The 19880-nt window shown below is 38.6% G+C and overlaps 2 protein-coding genes across 4 annotated transcripts; both read left to right on the forward strand.

The window, feature by feature from the left end:
* On the forward strand, nt 1–7401 carry LOC116258483 (uncharacterized). The gene is made up of 4 exons (XM_031635650.2): nt 1–158; nt 4536–4639; nt 4795–4945; nt 7075–7401. Exons 1-4 carry the CDS (start codon nt 140–142, stop codon nt 7110–7112), a joined length of 312 nt encoding a protein of 103 aa, XP_031491510.1. The 5' UTR covers nt 1–139; the 3' UTR covers nt 7113–7401.
* A 3314-nt stretch (nt 7402–10715) lies between these two features.
* Nucleotides 10716–15693, forward strand: LOC116259707 (probable BOI-related E3 ubiquitin-protein ligase 2). Of its 3 annotated transcripts, none has more exons than XM_031637613.2 (5): nt 10716–10911; nt 11234–11330; nt 13785–13882; nt 13984–14288; nt 15059–15693. In XM_031637613.2, the coding sequence occupies exons 1-5, from the start codon at nt 10893–10895 to the stop codon at nt 15587–15589; spliced, it is 1050 nt and encodes a 349-aa protein (XP_031493473.1). In that variant the 5' UTR covers nt 10716–10892; the 3' UTR covers nt 15590–15693. The 3 variants fall into 3 exon arrangements, with proteins under 3 accessions (XP_031493473.1, XP_049935276.1, XP_031493474.1); XM_031637614.2 differs by lacking the exon at nt 10716–10911 and adding an exon at nt 13282–13636 and having other exon boundaries at nt 10927–11330; XM_050079319.1 differs by lacking the exon at nt 11234–11330 and having other exon boundaries at nt 10719–10911.
* The last annotated feature ends 4187 nt before the right edge of the window (nt 15694–19880 follow it).

Genomic DNA, 19880 nt, shown 5'->3' on the forward strand with positions numbered 1-19880 from the left:
ACCAGAAAAAGGAAAAGACGCGGTTTCCTCGCGCCTTCTGGACGCTGCGGGTGTCGTCAACGGGGGAAGGACCCTTCTTCTGCTGGTTGATCGTTTGGTTCAGAAGAGAACAATCAAAGGAGCGCCGTTTGCTTTGTTAATGGCGTACGTTGAGAAAGGTATTGGGGTTTCCTTATCGTTTCTTTTCTTTCTCTTCAGATCGTTTCTTGTCGGTTCTTTTCTCGTATGGGTTTGAGTTCGTCGATCGATCAATTCAATTCCGCTCGAGATTCCGTCTACGATCGACGGAAAGAGTCGAAAAACAAGTGTTCCTTCGCATGATTCCTGAATGAAATTGACGGAAATTAGGTCTGTCTTTCAGCGGACGGACTTCGAATTATAGGATTTGGTACTACTTGTTCCTTTATTCGGTCCTTGTCTGAATTAGGGATAATGTGGGTATTAGGATTTCATGTGTCCGTTTCATTACCATTGCCTCTTACGGTGTGCAGATTGTCTTCCTTTTCTTGCCATTATCGTTCCTTTCTTGATTTTATATTTCCTGCTCGTTATTAATTGCTCCGGTTCTGAATTCTTTCTTCTTTCTGTTTGCTTGTGGATTTGAGGGATTATTATTGATTATCCATGCTTGGGATCCCTTTTTTCCTTTGAAATATTTGCTATGCTCTTTTTTACCCAACTTCTTGTCTATTAACCTGCTCTATTGCAATATAAGAAACTTTAGAAGTGCAATTTCTAGAAGAGAAGAAGAGAAAATCATATCTAGTCTACAATTCAATTCACTATTAAAGAAGAAAAGGAAGAGTGGGGAACCGATAATTTGATCCCCAGATAGAGACAAACCGCATGAACTTCTGCTTAAGGAACTTAAGAGTGACGAAAAATGCATATTGGATTCTTAACCTGTTAGCGCACCGTCTTTCAATCAAGAAATGGGCAAAATAGGTGATCATTCCAGACTCTTAATTGGGAAGACAAGCGAAAGCATATGACTCCAAACTGTTGACAAATCGAAAGATTACGAGTGATTAATATTCTTTTTAATAAAGGGGATTTCTCACATTCTTGTATTTGAGGATGAAGTTATACAGAAGTAACTATGGCCTCAGAATTGGAGAATGTAGGGAGTTCAGTTAATAAGCACAATCAACTTTTCCAGCTGTTGCTCACTTGCTCTTCAGGAAAGAAAATAAGATCTAAGTGTCCTGTTCCTAATATATTTGGAAACACTTTTATGTCATCTTTAGGTTGCTATGGAAATTTAGATGTCCTACTTCATTATGTGAATTGCTTAGAACATGATTTGCATGTGTATATAGCTAATTACCTATGGTTTTCAGCTGCTGTAGTTTAAAACTGAAACTTGTTTTAACTGGTGATGCCTTCTATTCTTCGTTTAAATGCTTACAAGCCATCAATCTAAAAATACTTTTACAGGTTCAGAAGTTAAAAGACAATTGAGGATTTGGGGTAAGAAAAATACTAATAATTCATTTAGAGTCAAAACTCAAATGGGTCATAGGCTTTGACACTTGTACTTCATATTTTAGATTCTTCATTGCAAATGCAGGAGCTGGTGATATGAATTTTCTATAGTCCCCTAAACTGCAAGATGTCCAATGTGTATAAAGTAGTTGATTGATCATGTATTGTGATACAATTAGTTAACACAGGAGATGGAGATAATAGCAACCATAACCTTGCTGGCACATTTTTCTAAAACCAAAATCAGATGTCTGCTTATGACCTTTTCTAGAGAGTTGTTCTTTTTTAAATTCAAAAGATACTTTTACAGGTTCAGAAGTTGAAAGACAATTGAGAATTTGGGGTAAGAAAAATACTAATAATTCATTTAGAGTCAAAACTCAAAGGGGTCATAGGCTTTGACACTTGTACTTCATATTTTAGATTCTTCATTGCAAATGCAGGAGCTGGTGATATGAATTTTCTATAGTCCCCTGAACTGCAAGATGTGCTATGTGTATAAAGTAGTTGATGGATCATGTATTGTGATACAATTAGTTAACACAGGAGATGGAGATAATAGCAACCATAACCTTGCTGTCACATTTTTCCAAAACCAAAATCAGATGTCTGCTTATGACCTTTTCTAGAAAGTTGTTCTTTTTTAAATTCAATTTTCTCATTTTGAGAGATGTTACGAAGAGTCATTCTATTCCTTAGTTCAATGTTTACATTTTTTGAGATATTGCTGAGGCTTGACTTGTATCCTTGTCAAAATCCCGACTAATCAGCCAACTAGTTTGACTAGTTGGTGCAGTCAGTTATCAACTGGCCTGTGTTATGATCCAGTTACTAGTTGGTCAAAATAGTTGCCTAGTCATTGGTCAACTGGCTAATCCATGACCTATAAATATATATATGTGTATCTTTGTATAGATATATGTGTTATGTGTGTGTGTGTGTACATATATTTTTATATAGATATATGTATTTATTTATTTTTTTATGGTCAATCAAGTTGGACCAAATTGGACTGGTGGATAGATTTTAGGCATGAGGTCCTTTGATGCATCTCTCTCTCTTTTCCATTTTTCAGTGCAAGTTCACTTTCTAAAAGATATTGCCAAAAGTATTCTGTTATTCAATTCAATTTTCACTTTTTAAGAGACATTGCCAAGGCTTGATTTTTTTACATGATGTCTTATATGTCAGGTCCTTTTATGCATGTTTCGTACATTCATTGTATGCATGTTGATGTAAGTTTTGATTTTGCATTATTTTTATAGATATGCTTATAGCTGTTCATAAGCTGGCTTTGAGCGGAGCTGGGCTGGCTTGAAGTTGGCTTTAGTGCCTTCAGCCACAACTTGATATCGGCTTGAGCTCGAGTTGACGAGCTGGAGCTCTGCTTGAGCTCGAGTTGATGAGCTTGAACTCAGCTTGGCGTGAGCTTAAGAAGCTCGAACTCAGCTCAGTTAAGCTCAAGCCGAGATTGTGCTTGAGCTAGCTGAGCCATTTATTAAAAAAAAAAAAGTTATTAAAATGAATGGTGACAAGGAGATTTGAATATAAAGCCTCACGTTTGCTGGCCACATGCAACCCATTGGAGCTACCTATCTTTTGTGATAATATTGTAACGTAACTGCTAAGTCACATGGGTACTTCAGTAAGGTCCACGTACCCGTGTCGTCGTACCCATACCCAAAATGGGGGTGCTTTGACACTTGGGTACCTATAGATTCAAACTGTTTAATTTTACTTTGATTTAATTTTTTCACCTTACTTTTTATTCTATTCTTTAGATGTGAAAATTCGATTGATGTTCATACTTGACTAGGGGTCTGCTTGGTTGCCCATATGTTTAAAGTTTTTCATAGGTTTTTTAAACACACTGTTGGAAGAGCCGTTTATATATATTTTCTATGTTATTTATTTGTTTATGTTGATGTATATTTTTTATTTTGATACATATTTTCTAAGTATTTCTTATTGTTTATATATATATATATATATATATATATATATATATACGGCCGTACCCCCGCACCCAAGTTTTTTAAAAATGGTCAGTACCCGTACCTGCACCAGTATCCGCACCGGCACCCGTACCCGTACCTATGTGACATATTGTAAGACGTCTTGTACATATCCTCTTTTTGTGAGCTTAATCAAGCTTAACCAAGCTGGGCTTCTATGTCACATGGGTGCGGGGTGTGGATGCAGTATGGGATACAACACTTAAAAAAAATAGATGCAATCCACGAGGATATATTATATATATTTATAATATTTTATATAGTTAATTAACTATTCAAATAGCCTTAATTATCTATATTTACATTTAAGTCATTATAAACTTTGCGTATTAGGGCTAGTTTAGGCAAGTACACATTTAAAATGATCAGTTTTGATTCAATTTGGCTTACCACAATGGATGTGATATGTCGGAGAAGCATCAATTCTAGCATCAGCGTCAACACGGGTGTGGCAGCTGTTTGGGCGCACCTGTGTGATATTTAGCCAAGTCTGGTTAGCTCGAGCTCGACTCGTTGATTTGATCAAATCCATTACTTAACTCGAATTTGACTCATTTAGTAAACAAGTCGAACTCACGTCAAGTTTAATCGAGCAAGTTCTGAGTCATTGAACAGAACATCCCTACTTATGTTGTCCAATTTCCTTAAACATTTTAAAATGAACAATCTTTTGAAAATACAACAGTTGTGATTAGCAAGAAGAGCCTGGTTGGCTTAGGTTTGGTCAGTACGTTACAAGCTTACAAGTTGAGCACCCTAGAAGGATTTTGTGTGGTTCATTCAACTTCTTAGCAGATCCAGCTGTTAATCATGTTTGAGTTCAAAATTGTTGGTGAATGATTTACCTAAGTGTATACTGTTTGGCTTGGTCTGCACCCATAAATTGTGAATTCAAATTGTTCCATGATGATTATTTTGCTCTTACTGACAATTACTGGGCTGTAAGCCAATGCTAAGTAGTTAATAGATCTGGAAGAATCAATTATCCTCTTGGTTACCATGGTGGGTATTGAATAATCTATATTCATTCTTCAGGTGTTGTGAAAACTAAGAGATCGATATGGAGATTGAGCTACATCAGAGACCTTTTCTTGTCTGTCATTAATTTAATAGTGGTCTTCTTCACTACAATGTTTTCGGTATGTGTTTGCTACTTTTATTTATTTTTAATTCTTCATGGACAAGCTTTCCCCTTATCACCTCCTTATTGATCTCCCTAAGTATGCTGCGTTATTTTGAAAATAACATTTTGGTTTTGAAATTTTGGTTTGTCATACTACGTTGATGGATTTAGATGGAAAAGTCAGACACCTACAAGAAAAAGTCAGGTTCTGGCAGTAGATGGGATGGTGGTCCAGGTGGTGGAGGTTCTGGAAGAGGCCCTTATGGAGGTGGCCCTCGTGGACGGCCCCGTGGAATGGATAACGTCCGAGGCATTGATCACAGTAAGTTTTCTTTACCTGTCAAAATTTTTGTTGTGTTGGCTCTGTGTGTGTGTCTGTGCATATCTGTAGGCTTTTTTGGCTGCAATCTCAGTTTACTTATATATATATATATATATATATATATATATATATATATATATATATATATATATATATATGGGGAGAGCGAGAGAGATGTCCCTCTAGTCATGCTAGAATGACTGGGTGGTCGTTAGATGCATGAGTTGATGGCCTTGACATAACTTATTTTTAATAGGGTCTTTTGCCGAAAGTGGATTAACCTGCCCTTTCCTCCAAAAGGTGTTATATATATGTATGTATGTATCATTTTGTGTGTGTGTGTGTGTGTGTGTATATAGGAAAAATGAATGGTGACTCTGGCTATCCAAGGTCACCCAGCTCACTCATGAGTGCCGTCCGCTCCATCATGATAGGTGGTTGAAAGAAAAACAAGGAGAAAAACGTGATGGGCATTTTCATCATTGAGTATTAGTTTACACTTTTTTTCTCTTTGGTTTTTTTTTTCAACCGACCATCATGATGGATTAGACAGCCCTCATGAGTAAGTTGGGTAACTCTGGATAGCCAGAGACACCATTCACTTCCCTCTCTCTCTCTCTCTCTCCCTCTCTCTCTCTCTCTATATATATATATATATATATATATATATATATATATATATATATATATATATATATATATATATATATATATTATATGTACAGAGAGAGAGAAGCATTGATCTACCTATAGTCTCTCTCTCCCTCCCTCCCTCTCTTTCTCTCTCTCTCTCTGTTTCTACACATGCACGCACATATATATTGCTTGTAGGATGAGGCACCACTTATTTTTAAGGTTTAAAGGGTCTTTTGCCAAAAAAGGATTCACCCATTTTTCTTTCCATTTAAGGCTCTGCAGTTTCCAGCTTTTCTAGAAGCCAATGCTAACAGTGAGAGAGATGATGAATCTGCTGAACATAGACTGAACAGCTGATCATTTTCTTCTTTGTTTATGCATTGCATATGTTTGTGATGGTGTTCTTTTGTGGGGGTTATATTAAGCGGATTGTTGTTAGCTGATGATTTAGAGAGAATTGCTAAACGGGGTTCGCTTTTAACAACATAACAACACACCATTTTGGCTTGCATCTTCCTCAGCCTCATGTGTTGTCTGTCTGTCCATTGTAGAATTGAAGATTGAGGAGAAAGATCTCTACTAGGTTGCTGTGTATCTTTTAGATTCAAGCCTTTTATTTATAAACAAGCTCCTTTAAGAGGTTTGTTTTAATTTTCTGAGGGTTTATCAGTGTGGGACGAAATCAGAACAAGCCTCGTTAGTCAGTCCTAATTTTGGTGTTAAATTTCATCTGTATGAGCTTTTTGATGAATAACAATTGTGAAGAAATTTACTTGTTCATAAATGTGATGGACCTTACGGTAGATAAGTGATGGATCCAACAAATGGTAGTTGTTACAGATGAAAATTATTTCTTGTATGTGTCTTGAGTAGTCCACCGGTTGTGATACTCCTCCCAAAATTTAAGAGTAAAAGCATTTGAAGCTTAAAAGAAGTTCACCTGATTCGCAGTTTAGTTTCTTTAGCTCTCTTTTCCCATTTCTTCCTATTTAGGTCTTTATGTGTGTTCTCCAAGTGCTGTTTCATGGTGCCCTTCCTTTTTGCGACAACCCTGGAAACACTGGGCTGCAGGAAAAGTTGTCATTTGTCCAAGTAATGACTTGCTTATGGCCAAAAAGGAGCAGCTGCGGGTTTAATGCCTATGAGAACTCTGGTATGTTTGCATGGCAATTGAGAGGTGCACATTTTAGAGAGAGAGAGAGAGAGAGAGAGACGGATGGAATCAGCTGTCGACAAAAAAGTAAGGAACTACAGGACGCCCTTTTTGGAAGAAAGGCAGGTCAGCATTTTAAAATAAGTGGTATCAAGGCTGTCTGAAGGTGCATCCAACGACCAATATAATGACTGGACGCATTTCTTATATATATATATATATATATATGATGCATTCTATATACATTGCGCAACTGCTGGTATATATTATTTTCATGAAAAATGGAATAGGGGATGTGCACTTTATCTCACTCTAAACAAAATGGTCTCTTTTCTTTCAGGTTCTCTTCCCGCTTGTGGTTCATGTTGTGGAGGCTAAATCAGGATTGTCAAAGAAAGTGAAAAATGCGGTTGGTGGCAGGTGCATTACTTGCGATAATAATGGTAGGTTGTGGTCCTAACGATGTCATGGAAAATAGTCTTCAATCTTCTTACCTGCTGTATTTTAGTTAAACCTGATGTGACCAAGGAGAACTCTGGGTGTTAGGAAGCTGCACTCACTATTGCTGGTTGATGTAGTACAAAATCCATGATCGTACTTGTTGGATTTGCCTTTGAAATGGTGTTTCAGACGTATGGATTATATAAAAAGACTTACTCTTCTATAAGTGTTGGCTTCTTCTTCAATGACGTCGACGGCTAGAACAGAACAATAGCAACGGAAAATCGAGAAAAACTGTGCGCCTAACAATGAAGTGCCATGGTCGATCACCGGAACAATGAAGTCGCCCGAAAGATGAGAGAAATATGCAAAGAGGGACTTGGTGCTAGGATTTGGAGGACTGTGAAGATAAACTACCTACCTTCCTTGCCCTAGACCTCTCGCAGTTCTCATAGTCGGCGGCAGAGGCAAGTGTGGAATTAGGTGGGCAATTGCCCGCATAGACAAAAAAAAAAGTGCTTATTTCATATTAATAGTTCATGAAAATTTTTCTTACTTATAAATGATTTTCTTTTAAAAAAATAAAATTTTATAACTAGTGTCCCTTAACAAGAATTTTCTTGTTCTGCCCTTGCTTGTGGGAAAGGATTTGTATGGCCTTCAACTCTTCAAGGATGGCGACTGATAGATGAGAAATCTCCATTACTCTTTGTTAGGGTGACTTTGGCAGTGGACCATATTTTCTGGTTCACATTTTTTTTTTCTTTGGTTTTCCTCATCAAATGATCCTTATGAGTGAGCTGGATAACTCTAAATAGCCAGAGTCATCTGATCATATATGTATGTATGCAGTGAAGTTTAGATACACAAGCAAAAATCTTAGGTTTATTAATCGACATATACATATGGCCAATATTAATCAGACACTAAACAGTCTGACCAGCTTCTTCTTTCACTATCTTGCTTAATAATTAGGGGATCAGATTTAAAAAAAAACGAAAGTTAAATTAAGTTCACAATTAGTGAACCCTCATAAATCTCATGAATTCTAACCATCTACAAATTTCATCATTATTGACAAGAGGGCTGGCTTGAGCTATCCTGTTTGGTTGTTGAATGAAAAGCTTGAATTTTAAATAACTGATCTGCACTATTAAAATTATATTAAAAGCGACCATTTAATATTGCAAAGTTCTGCAGGGCGTTCAGGTTAGACCTGTTATATATACACGATCACTGGCTGAAAAAGGAATATATATATATATATATATATATATATATATATATATATATATATATATAGAGAGAGAGAGAGAGAGAGAGAGAGAAGTTGTCTTCTTATTAAAATGGCTCAATTTTTGAGTAGGATCAAAGAATTTATTGTGTTCAAAGTATGTGAAAGTGCGCGCTCGAGTTGGCTTCTTATTTTTTTTATCATATGGTGCATTTAGTTTTGGTATCTGACTAGATATTTCTCACTTTCCATGAAAAAAGTTGTTCGGATTAGTAGATACATCGCAAAGAAAATTAATGAATTTCAGAATTTCAGCAACTTCGACAACAAAATATTAATATGTATATAGCAATTAGCAATGGCTGAAAAAAGAGTCCGAGAGGCCCATAATTTTTTTTTTTTGCAAAATTTAAGGTGAGTATAACAAAGGATTTAGAAAAAATAAATAAGTTTTTTTTTTAATGAAAATCCAGGGGAGCCGCCGCCCCTGTCCCCCGTTTGGCTCTGGCCTAATTACTACTTAGGATATCCCTCCATTTATTAATAAAATAACGAATACAATGTAATCAGAAAAGAAAATGGTGTCACATTGTTAAAAAAGGACTGGTGCTGAGTTTCTAAAATACTAAGATTTTATTTAAGAAAAATCATGGTGTGGGAAACGAAGATTTGTGGTGATCTAAGATTATTAGGATCTCAACTAGATCTCCTCTTCTCTTATTTAACTTAAATCCGTGGTTTTTAACAAGAAGATGAGGTGAATTTAAGATCAGTTATTGAGATTCCAAAGTACAACATCGATTCTAACGTCTTAGACCATCAAACAAAGTGCTCCTATTTGATTGAAGGCAAAAGTTTTTTTTTTATAAAATATTTTCTCCCTAAAAAAATTGGGACTTACTCGATTTCTCTAAAAATTAGAAGGAAAGATTTTTTAGTTTTAAGAAGAGAAAAAAGTTTGGCTGAATATCTTCTCCTCGTGAAAGACAGGTCTCTAATTCGATTTTCATGGGTGTTATGTTCTTGTATCTTAAGGTGGTAGGGCACGGCATATTGAAGGGTGTCTTGTTTTATCACTAACACCGACGCAGATCAGGACTCCAAAGGTAGGAAGAATAGGAGGGCCTTCAAGCAATGGGATTGACCATCTCACTCACCCAAAAAGCAAACATGGCAAACTATATTAGTTTGGGAGGTAGGATGAGACAAAGTCCCGGTCGCCTTGAGCCAGCTTACTTTCTTTTGTATCTTAAAGATATATTGAGAGCGAAGGAAAAGGGGCAAGAAGGGGCTTTGGCCCCTCCTTAGATTTTAAAAACTTCAAAAATTTTATGTAAATTTTTAAAAAATTAGTTTAACATATATGATCTCACAGAACTGGTGTCCGATCACAATTAGGTGACCAGAAAAATTGCGACGAGTTGAACGGGAGAACCAAATTTTCTTCTGCTTTCTCAAGATGACAAGTGGGGAGCCAAACCTGGCTTTAGAAAAAGCAGGTGGAGAAACAGAAGAAAGATTGAAAACAAAATTCGTATGAACATGAGAAATCGTATCACAGTTCTAGCGCCTTCAACTCATCGCTATTTCTCCCTGTAACCACTTTAAATTGCGAACTGGATTTCATATGCTTGCAGTTCCTGAGCAATGGCAAGTACAAAGCTGCGGTGCATAGAGCGGCAGTTAACAAGAAGTTGAGGATGGCATGGCCATGTTCTTGCTTCCCTCCTCTGCATGCGGTTACAGGCCGAATTCCCCGGCCTATGGATGACATTAGTGCTCCACAATTTGAAGACCAAGAAGTTCAGGGACTTCAACCTGATGCTCCTCAGTAGAACGGTGCCATTCATGCAATACTATTTCCAAGTTTGGTTGTTTCTGATTTAGCTGTTCATTTTTTTCCAATTACTTATAAACTTAATTTCTTCTGTCGAGGTTTTCGAACGGTTTGGTGTTAGGGCCAAAGATCCTTGCATCTTAATTTCTGATGTCAAAGATAAACCGGTGATGAACGGGCCATTATTTGGTGAACAGATTCGACTTCTTATTTCTCGTTTGGGGTTTGTCTAGGACTGTGGTGGGTACTGGATTCATGCAAATGTTCTTATATTTGATTATGGAAGTTTTTGACAGACTATGTCAGAATTAGATGTTCTTTCACTTAGGTATAGCTAAGAAGGTTTTCTAATGCTTTGATATTCATTAACGTTTAAGATCAATTAATTTCAAAGTTGCTTGAGATTTTTTTTGTTGTACATTTGTTGCTTTCTTCTTAAGGATACCGTTGTACAACCTATAGAACAGATCCTGTTCAAGTAAGGTCGTTTGTTGCTTCTCTTCTTTCTGGTTCTGCAACCAAGCGACGTAGTCTGCCGAAGCTCTCTGATAGCTCTCTCTTTCTCTCTCTCTCTCTTGTCAACAAGACGGTTTCTCCGATAGGATCTCTGTCTTTCGAGGTTTCAAACTTTCACCGCTCGGTGTGGATGTTCGTCGCAACTCCCGGTGAGTCTGTTCCCCCCTCTCTCTCTCTCTCGGCATTCTCTCTCTGTCCTTGCTCTCACTCTCCTTCGGCTGGTCGAAGAGGTACCTTCCCTCCCTCCTGCCCTGTCTGGTGTCGTCGGCCGATCGCCCCCCATTCGCCGTCATCATCGCCGGCGTCATCGCCTCGTTTCCCACATTTCTCTCTGCTTGCCCTCATCCCCCTGCTCGTCATTGCTGCCCGCGCAAAACCCCGATAGGGTTTATTAGTTGAGGTTGAGGGTTTCTGTGGCAAAACCCTACCGTGTTGAGGTCTCTTTGATCTCCTCCCATTGCTGGCCCACAGAATGTAGTAATGAACTTGACAAAGGCGGCAGATCCCAACTGGAATGCGGATGGAGTTGCTGGCGCGCCTACTGGGAAGATGCCATGACCCACCTACGGTATGCTTGCTCATCGACCCCTGCCCCCAAGGATCGATCCCCTTCTCCTACGCTGGATTTTTTTTTTTCTTGATCTTCCCTCTACAATTTTGTGGCCGTTGAATTGTTCGTTTGATTTCGCTTTGCTTCAATTGTGTTCTGCGGGTGTCTCATATGATCTGACAAGAAGCCTAAATTTTCCTTAAAGCTGACCATTTCCTGCACTAGAAAGCACTCCAGGCCTTGGCTTGAACAGAAAGAGATATTCGTGAGAATTTATCTGTAATTGTCCATGAGGCAGCCATTGCTGGCCTCGTTAACTACGCTAATTTACACTTTATGAAAATTATAGTGATCCATCCGTTTATGTAATGAAAAAACAACTTCATCAAGCCCATCCGTTTTTATCTCCTGCCGAAACCCTTTAATTTATTTAAAACCATTTCACCAAATCCATGCTCTTCACCTGCGCCTGACTCCCGAGTGGGTGAACTTTTCTCGAAAATTAAAAGAGCGCAGAAGAACGAATCCGCCTGATCAATCGCCCCCATGAAAATCAAGCGCCTTTCGCGGAAAGCTCATTTCTTTTGAGCAAAGCAGGTTTGCTTTATTATTGATGAGGAACTTGGCAGGAAGAAAAACTTAAAGGTGAGCTGGGATCAGCAAGCCTTACTTTAAGATCTTCAAGGTTTGAGAATCTTGGATTTAAAATCAGATCTCTCCCCTCTTTATCTTAAATCCATCTGTTTTTATTGCAAAGCAGTAAAATAAGGATCTGAAGTATGGTTCTAAGTCCGGCATATTTGTCCTTAATTTGATAAACTATAATTTTTAATATGAATTTTTTTGTTACATTAGTAAAAGTATGTCATGTCATTTCACATCGAATTTTAAATCCACAGTAATCAAACAAATCTAAGAGTAACATCATGGAAGAGCTAAAGGCATCGCAATTATGTAACCAGGCAGTGTTGTCAATTTGGTATTCTTAATTTACGCTACTTTCTCTCTGCTATCAATCACATCGTTTCTCTGACGACAGATGTGAGTGCTGACCACTGTAGTTTATGGGTACAATAAATAACATCAAAGACTCAAGGAACAGAATAGTAAAGTTGAAACTTGATCAAAGGACTTCAACCTGATGCCTTTCACTTTATCTTTATTTTTCACCTCTTTAATTAAATATGTGCGGTATTATGATTGGTTTGTATAGCTTTACAATTTGATTGGAAAAAATATACACAAAGTATACAGGGACTGTCACAAGAATATAGGACTATACTTCTTTCCCTATCATGCATATTTGTTAATGTAGGAAACTTTAAAACCATACATTTTTCAAAAGAAAAAGTGATATATTTTGTGCATAATTCATGAACTAACGTATTTTTCCTATGAAGAGCCACTGCATTGTCACATAATAGACTGTTTTCTGGTTATATCTTAGCATTTAATGACTCAAAAAGGAGTAAGCACAATCGAAGTTTGGTTTTGAAGAGTATAAACTTCTCAACGGAACAACAGATGGGCTTGTGTAAGCAGTTGCCCACACGGCTTCACACTGCTACTCCAAACTCTTTGAATCTGCATTACTTGGTCGATTCACCTCCATATAACTGCAAGAAATTATTCAACAAAACTATATCTCAATGATTCGATTTCGGAAGTGTAACGTTTTCGCAGAAGTGTTTTGGTTTCTCTTTCAGCATATTTCGGGGAAGATAAAAAGAAATTGTCAAGTCATACAAAAAAAAAAAATCTTTTGTATCGGACTGTACTGACCGATACTTGATCGTATTATTCCTTTGTTTGAGAGAAAAATGTTTCAGCATTAAACAATCACCATTCGATGGTCTGTGTTTTAAAATTCCTGCAACCAACATAATAGAATATATAAACTTTTTAAAAAAACCACGATGAGATCATTACTCTTCAGTCGTTATTTTTTTATCTCTTTTTTTAATATCAGGGATGCTGTTTTAAAATTCACAAGAAGGGCGGTGGACATAGGATGCTGGACTGGACCTACTTGAGCCCCAGTGAACCCAATGGGTCCAAGGAAGGACGCAGGTGGCTGAGCGCAGAGCTGATCCACCTCCGCCTTCAGTATCCCGAGGCGGCGCATCCATAATTCGAGCATTCATCCCCACGACGTGTTTTAAAAAACCGGGGAGGCATCCTCGATCCCTCGAGAACAAGCAAGACGGGAATCCCATTTCCCCACCCCCTCCCCCCTCTTCGTCGTCCCTCCCCCTTCTCCTTCTTCTCGCATCGATTGCCATGGCCGTCCCTCAGCAGTCTTACCTCCAAACGAAGCCCTTCAGGTACGCGCGGAATCCGCCCCACTGGAAAGGAAACCCGGCCAACAATCTTTCTCTCTCTCTCTCCTTTTCTTTTTCTGTGAATTACGGGATGATGGTGTGATTGGTTGTTCATCAAGCTTTCTTTGTCGTTCTTTGGACGCCAATACAGGAACCTATTGATGGATGAGACTCAGAATCAGATTCCGACGCCAATCACGTTCATCGGACCGGCCTCCTTCACCGATCACCCTCAATACGTGCCTTCCTGTAATCTTTCTTTCTCTCTCTCTCTCTCTGTTTCCCCCTGCCCGAGGAACTGGGGAATTGATGAGATTATTTGCCGAACTTTTTGTTTTTGTGGGTTTTAGATCATTTTATGGGGCCGCCGGTGGGTCAGGTACATGCGGGCGCCGAGGGGGCGGACCAACAGCAGCAGCAGCTGTGGGGGAGGAACGCCAGGGAGAAGGAACTCTTCGAGAACTCGCAGATATCGTCCATCGATTTCCTTCAGCACCAAGGGTCGGTCTCCACGGGATTGGGACTTGCACTGGACGATCGAAAATTGGCGTCGTCTGGGGATTCTCCCCCGATGCCGTTGGGCTTCTTTGAGCACGAGGTCAGCATAGAGTTGCAGCGGCAGGAGGCGGAAATTGATCGGTTCCTGAAAATACAGGTGCCCATCCTCCTTTGGTTTTTTATTTTTTTGGTTCGCGACTTCGGTTGTTGTTTAGGGTTAAAGTGCTTCAAAATCATGTTGGTACTACGATTATGAGTAAACTTTCTTCGCGTCCTCTCGATTTATTGTTCGGTAAGTTTGATGCATTCAGAATCTTTTGGGAGCGTTCGGATTCTTCTGCTGTTGGTAGAACGCTCCTGGCCTATCTATCGTGAACAAGTTGCTCAAACAATTCTCGATTTGTGTGGGCGACTTATTCCAATTGGTTTTGGAACGTCTGAGAAGGCGTCTCCTCAAATTAAATAGTTTGTGTGAATCATGTGCTGTTTGGTGTTGGTGACTATGGTGCCATCCAGCAACTAAATAGGATTTTCAGTCCTGGTCATGCGTTTCTATTAGTTCGTTTTGGCAATCGTGTAATTTGTTGATAGCTTAAATTTCATGCCAAAACTACTCTTAAGACTCATTCTGTTATTGTCTCTACTGCCAATCAACAATTATAAACATGAACAGATGCTAATCGCGAACTTTAACATTTTTAATCTTTGTTTCCCCGTTTTTTGCAGAAATTTTCAGTCTAGTCATTGGTTTATAGTGGAATTGTTGTAGAAACAACCTCTTTTTGTTTGCTTTTGGGAGAGGGGAAATATGTTTTTACGTAGGTGGACTTTGCTTTTTACGGGAAGAATGAGCAAAAACTAAAAATTTAAATTTGAAGGAATTTGAGAGCTCCTGTGCACAATCTGACATTACTAAGTGGTCATTAGGGTGAGCGACTGAGGCAGGCAGTTGTGGAGAAGGTGCAAGCTCAGCATCTCTCAATATTGTCGTTAATCGAGGAACAAATGCTTAGAAAGCTTCAAGAGCAAGAGGCTAAGGTGGATGAGTTAAACCTGAAGAATGCAGATCTTGAGGAGAGGATGAAACAATTAAACATTGAAGCTGCTGCCTGGCAACATCATGCAAAGTGCAACGAGTCGATGATTACAACGCTCAAGTATAACATACAGCAGGTTTATGCACAAAGCAAGGAGTGTAAGGAAGGTTGTGGTGATAGTGAGGTAAATGATGCTGCTTCTCGTTGCGATGGTGGTCCTGAAGACATGCACATCCTGATCTCCAAGGAGAATAAAGATTTGAAAGAACATATGAATTGTAAGGTTTGCAGAGTAAATAAGGTTTGTATGCTTTTGTTGCCTTGTAGGCATCTTTGCCTTTGCAAGGATTGTGAGAGCAAGCTAAGTTTCTGTCCTTTGTGCCAGTCTTCTAAATTTGTCGGTATGGAGGTCTATATGTGATTAGATTCTGTACTATACCTAATCAAATATCCGAATCACCATCAGCCTAGCCTCCTTAGTTGTTTAATGATCACTGTTAGTTTTTGTTCTTTTATGGTTCTTTATACTAGTATTATATGAAATGTTCTTTTCAAGCGTAGATTGTTCCTTAGGAACTAAACTTCCAAAATGATATTGTAACATTAGATGCTTCTGGTGCCGAGTTTGAAACCCAAACAACTCTAAGGGCACATTTGGATGGTGGAGATGGGTGTTGCACGACACCTGTCTCACACCACTTTCATCTAATCTCGAGATATTCCCTTTAAAAACAGAGAGAAATGGTGGAAGGTTTCATGAGACACCGACCCCAGTGCTTGAATGGGGGTTGAAAAACGAGACAAAGAGTCTGTCTCAGACCGTTTTTTTCCTCCCAGGTATACCATAAGAGAAATACGTAAATATCATGTAGGGCAGACAGACTGTTAGAAGTACCCATATAACATTTATTCATATTGAATTTTGTTTCTTTTATGCAAGCTAGGGACCAGTAGAGACACCTAGGATGTTGAATTTTTGACCTTCTTCAGCTTGAAGGTCCCAGGTGGATGGATCCCTTGTTAATTGATTCCATATTAAACTTTATAGATGAAAAGATTTTGCTAGAACATGGGTTCTAATTAGATCCTTCCTATGCCAAGACACATATATCATTATAAACAATTGCTGAAAACCATTAGCAGTGATTCTTTTCTCTAGGAGGGATGAAGGTCTCTTATGAGGAATTTCCATTTGAAAATTGGTGCATTACTTGCTCTTCATTCCTTGGGATTGGAACAAACCCTTCGTCTGTGTAGGTCTGGATCTAATATGGAATGTTTTATAGAACCATCTGGATCCAACAGAGAATTGTGTCCCAACTCCCAAATGTCTGGTCCACAACCGTCATTGGCACAGACCCGCATCAACCTAGTTAACCTGAACTCTTCATAATCTGCTATCACTGTGAAAGAAATATGCTATGATCTATGTCGTCAAAAGCGTGCCTAGGCAGCCACCTTTTCGGCTAGGCTATAGCAACTAACCACCTAATTTAAAAGAGGTGTTAAATGATTTTTTCTTCTTCTTCTTATACTCTCTTTTATTATGCCTTCTTCTTCTTCTTCTTTCCCTCTCTGTTTCTTTCTTCTACTGTTTTTGATCTGCCTAGGCCGCTGTGTAATTTCTTGCGTAGCACTTTTGACTATATAGGCCAGGATAGATGCAAGCACAATCAACAGACAACAGGACTGAAGAAGCTAATAGAAGTGATAACAGCAGGAACAGCTATCTGTGTATCCATGTCAAGTGCTAGCAATGTTCAGGGTTCACTTGCTTTATCGGAAAACCATTCTCGTCTTACCCACTTTTCTTGTGTTTGCTCTGTTAATAGGAAGACGCCATCAGTATCTGGCATATCTTTCACTTTAAACATCACAAATTGATGAAAGGAAGGTTTGACGATGAGCTGCGAACTGGTTCTAAAGTCAGTCATCATAAAAGAACTTTTGGAGGAAACAACTTTGATACTATTACCAGGCATATATTCTGATCCTAAGGATTAAAACCTAGAAAAGTTGGTAGTGGAATTTGTGAATTTGTCACCCTGTGGAGAATATAATTAGATAAAACTGTTACTCAACACTGTGCCTGTGATTTTACCGAAAGTATAGGTCTTGGTTCTTTAGATCTATTTAGTTTTTAACGTGAAAGAAAACATAAAACTGGTGTGAGTACTTTGTTATTAAAGTAAATTTTGTAGGTGGAGTTTTGCAGGTAGGACTGGTCATGCACTCACAGTAAAATAAATCACACCTTCCATAAATCTGGTTTTATGAAACTGGACTCTCTGCTTTGCCAGTCTCCTTTCTGCTTCTTTGATTTCTGAAGTTTTTTTTCTGTTTGCTCATTTTTTCATTTGATCTTTTGCTAAACACAATACATGACGATCATTTCCGGTTGAACGAGATTGATGTCTAGCACAATCCTTGTGCCTGTGCACTGTTGCTATGACAAGCTGAAAATAAACTAAGCTTTTAATTACATGTGTATTAATTGAAGTTGAAATTCCCTGAATGTTCTCATGTCTGATGAGAAAATTTGTCTGCTTCACCTAGTTGCATCTCTCAATGACGGTAGTGGGTGCCTTTGCAGAATTTGATGGAAACTCGTTGAAATGTTCCCGCGCCTTGAGGAAATACCTTATCATAACCTGCAAGTAGCAGGAAATGCCCTGGTGAATGCTGTACTGTGTAAGTTTTAGTAGTCATCGAGTGTAGTTTTACTCTTCATAACATCAGTAAGAAGCAAGGCCAAACCAAAACGTGTGGCTAGGAAGAACCAATCTCCACATGTTTATCTTGCCATCTGTTATGTCATGGCTGCCATTCCGGTAAAAACCAAGGTTGCTTGATGTCAGACTATGCCTTCATAACCTCTTTTGCACGATCAACTACAGAGAATCTGTATGCACCAGTATGTAGGACAGGTCAGACATGCTACCGCACAGGATATTCTTCTGCATAAGCTAGGTGTACTCGCCGGGCCAAATGTAGGAAAGACAGGTAACCTAGAGCCTAAAGGGTTTACAAACTGGAGGCCTGCAAACATGCGGTTGGTGGTGATGGAGATTTTCAGAACGAACAAACTAGCTAGTCTTGGTCAGTCTCTATGTGGAGGATGTACCACAGCCTTGCATTCTTGGATTCCTGGAATTATTGAACTGAGGATCAGGGAAATCTAAGAGGAAATTATTGAACTGACGATCACGGCAAATGAATTATTGGACATGCACACTCGTACTGGTACATACTGGTGGTGGTACTATGGAATAGGTAAATGGAAATTGTGTCCTTGGATCTCGAGGCCGAATTCCTTATAATCCTTCTGTGATCCTTTTGCGAAAATGTACAGATACGTGTGACTGAGTGAAGATTTTGTACGTGGTGGCATAAAACCATCCAAGCATGTGGTGTAAAAAGGGCTTACATCCGCTCGTTCTACGTCGTGTCATTGGTCACATTTTCTAATTCTTGGTTTTTGAAAGAAACCAAGGGTATATAAAGGATTCTTCACATGGAGCGTAAAATTTTATTGCGGAAAACAGATCTACCCTCAATACAAAACTTGAAAATGTTTCTTCTTGTCTATGAATCAATGTACTGGTCATTAACTGTTCCAGATAATGACCGGCAGGCGGAGAGCACAGACACCTTTTTAAAGTTTTTCAGCGCACATAATTTCGGATTTCGTATGGCAAGAGTTTCCACTTCATTATACAACGGCCATTATTCTAAATCACTATTGCTTGTTTCATAGCGGATCTGAGATCCGCAATGAACTGAGATTCTTAGGATCTAAGATTTCAGAAAGCCCAAACCTCCTTTCTCAATTCAACCTTTAAATTCATGGTTTTTCGCATGTGGCATGGCTTTTAAATGCATGCTTAAATATTAAACAGAGGACCTTTCAAAACACACCTTTTTATGCAGCTTCAGACCTAAAATCCAAGACTTTCAAACACAACTTAAGAAATTTACGATGGAAAATTTGATGGCAGTGAAGCACATCAAGTATGTGCGTTTGAGAGGGGGGGAAAGTGAGAGAGAGCAGGCTGAATAGCTGGATAACAATTACACGAAGTGTTCCAGCAATAACGTTGTTAATGATGGGTTGGAAATTAAATCATTTTCCTCAAAGAGATCCTGGTCGAATCAGAGGAACTGGAACCAATTTCGAATTGAAAAAAGTTCAAGTTTGCATTTAATTACACAACCCAAAATAATACAAGCCAAGAAAGAATTCTATGCGAATTCAAAACATCGTTAAACAACAAGGTGTCAATAGTTGGGAAAACATTAAAACGCCAAGTGCTGCACCCTTTCTATCAATTTTGCTTTCCAAGGACTGGAATGTTGTCAGCTGGATTTTTATCCACTCCAGTTCTGGCTCTGGCCAAGATCGACTGGTATCGGTGGATTCGATCATATTGTCTCTTTGCAGATGCGGGCACAATTCACAGAATTGGACACAGCTGATGCAGTCTATTTTTATTTGGTTAAATTAGTCCAAGCTTTTTCTATATTAAAAATAGAAAAACCGATTCACCTCAACTTCGGCTAACTATGCAGTTTAATTTTGCCTTTCTTCTTAAGACATTTCACCTACAATACCTCTATATAGTGGATGGTGTTTGTTGTTTGTCTCAATTTTTGGAACAGATTTATAAAGATCTATAAAACACTAACATAATGTTTTTGTTACCAAACGCCTT

Source organism: Nymphaea colorata, chromosome 8, assembly GCF_008831285.2.
Source record: "Nymphaea colorata isolate Beijing-Zhang1983 chromosome 8, ASM883128v2, whole genome shotgun sequence".
In the NCBI taxonomy this organism is placed as follows: Eukaryota; Viridiplantae; Streptophyta; class Magnoliopsida; order Nymphaeales; family Nymphaeaceae; genus Nymphaea; species Nymphaea colorata.

What these genes read in the sequence shown, in the direction of transcription:
- LOC116258483 (XM_031635650.2), top strand. An exon ending in TCTTCACTACAATGTTTTCG is followed by an intron (nt 4,640 to 4,794) that starts GTATGTGTTTGC and finishes TGATGGATTTAG; the next exon opens with ATGGAAAAGTCAGACACCTA. An exon ending in CGTCCGAGGCATTGATCACA is followed by an intron (nt 4,946 to 7,074) that starts GTAAGTTTTCTT and finishes CTTTTCTTTCAG; the next exon opens with GTTCTCTTCCCGCTTGTGGT.
- LOC116259707 (XM_031637613.2), top strand. An exon ending in CCCTCAATACGTGCCTTCCT is followed by an intron (nt 13,883 to 13,983) that starts GTAATCTTTCTT and finishes TGTGGGTTTTAG; the next exon opens with ATCATTTTATGGGGCCGCCG. An exon ending in ATCGGTTCCTGAAAATACAG is followed by an intron (nt 14,289 to 15,058) that starts GTGCCCATCCTC and finishes AGTGGTCATTAG; the next exon opens with GGTGAGCGACTGAGGCAGGC.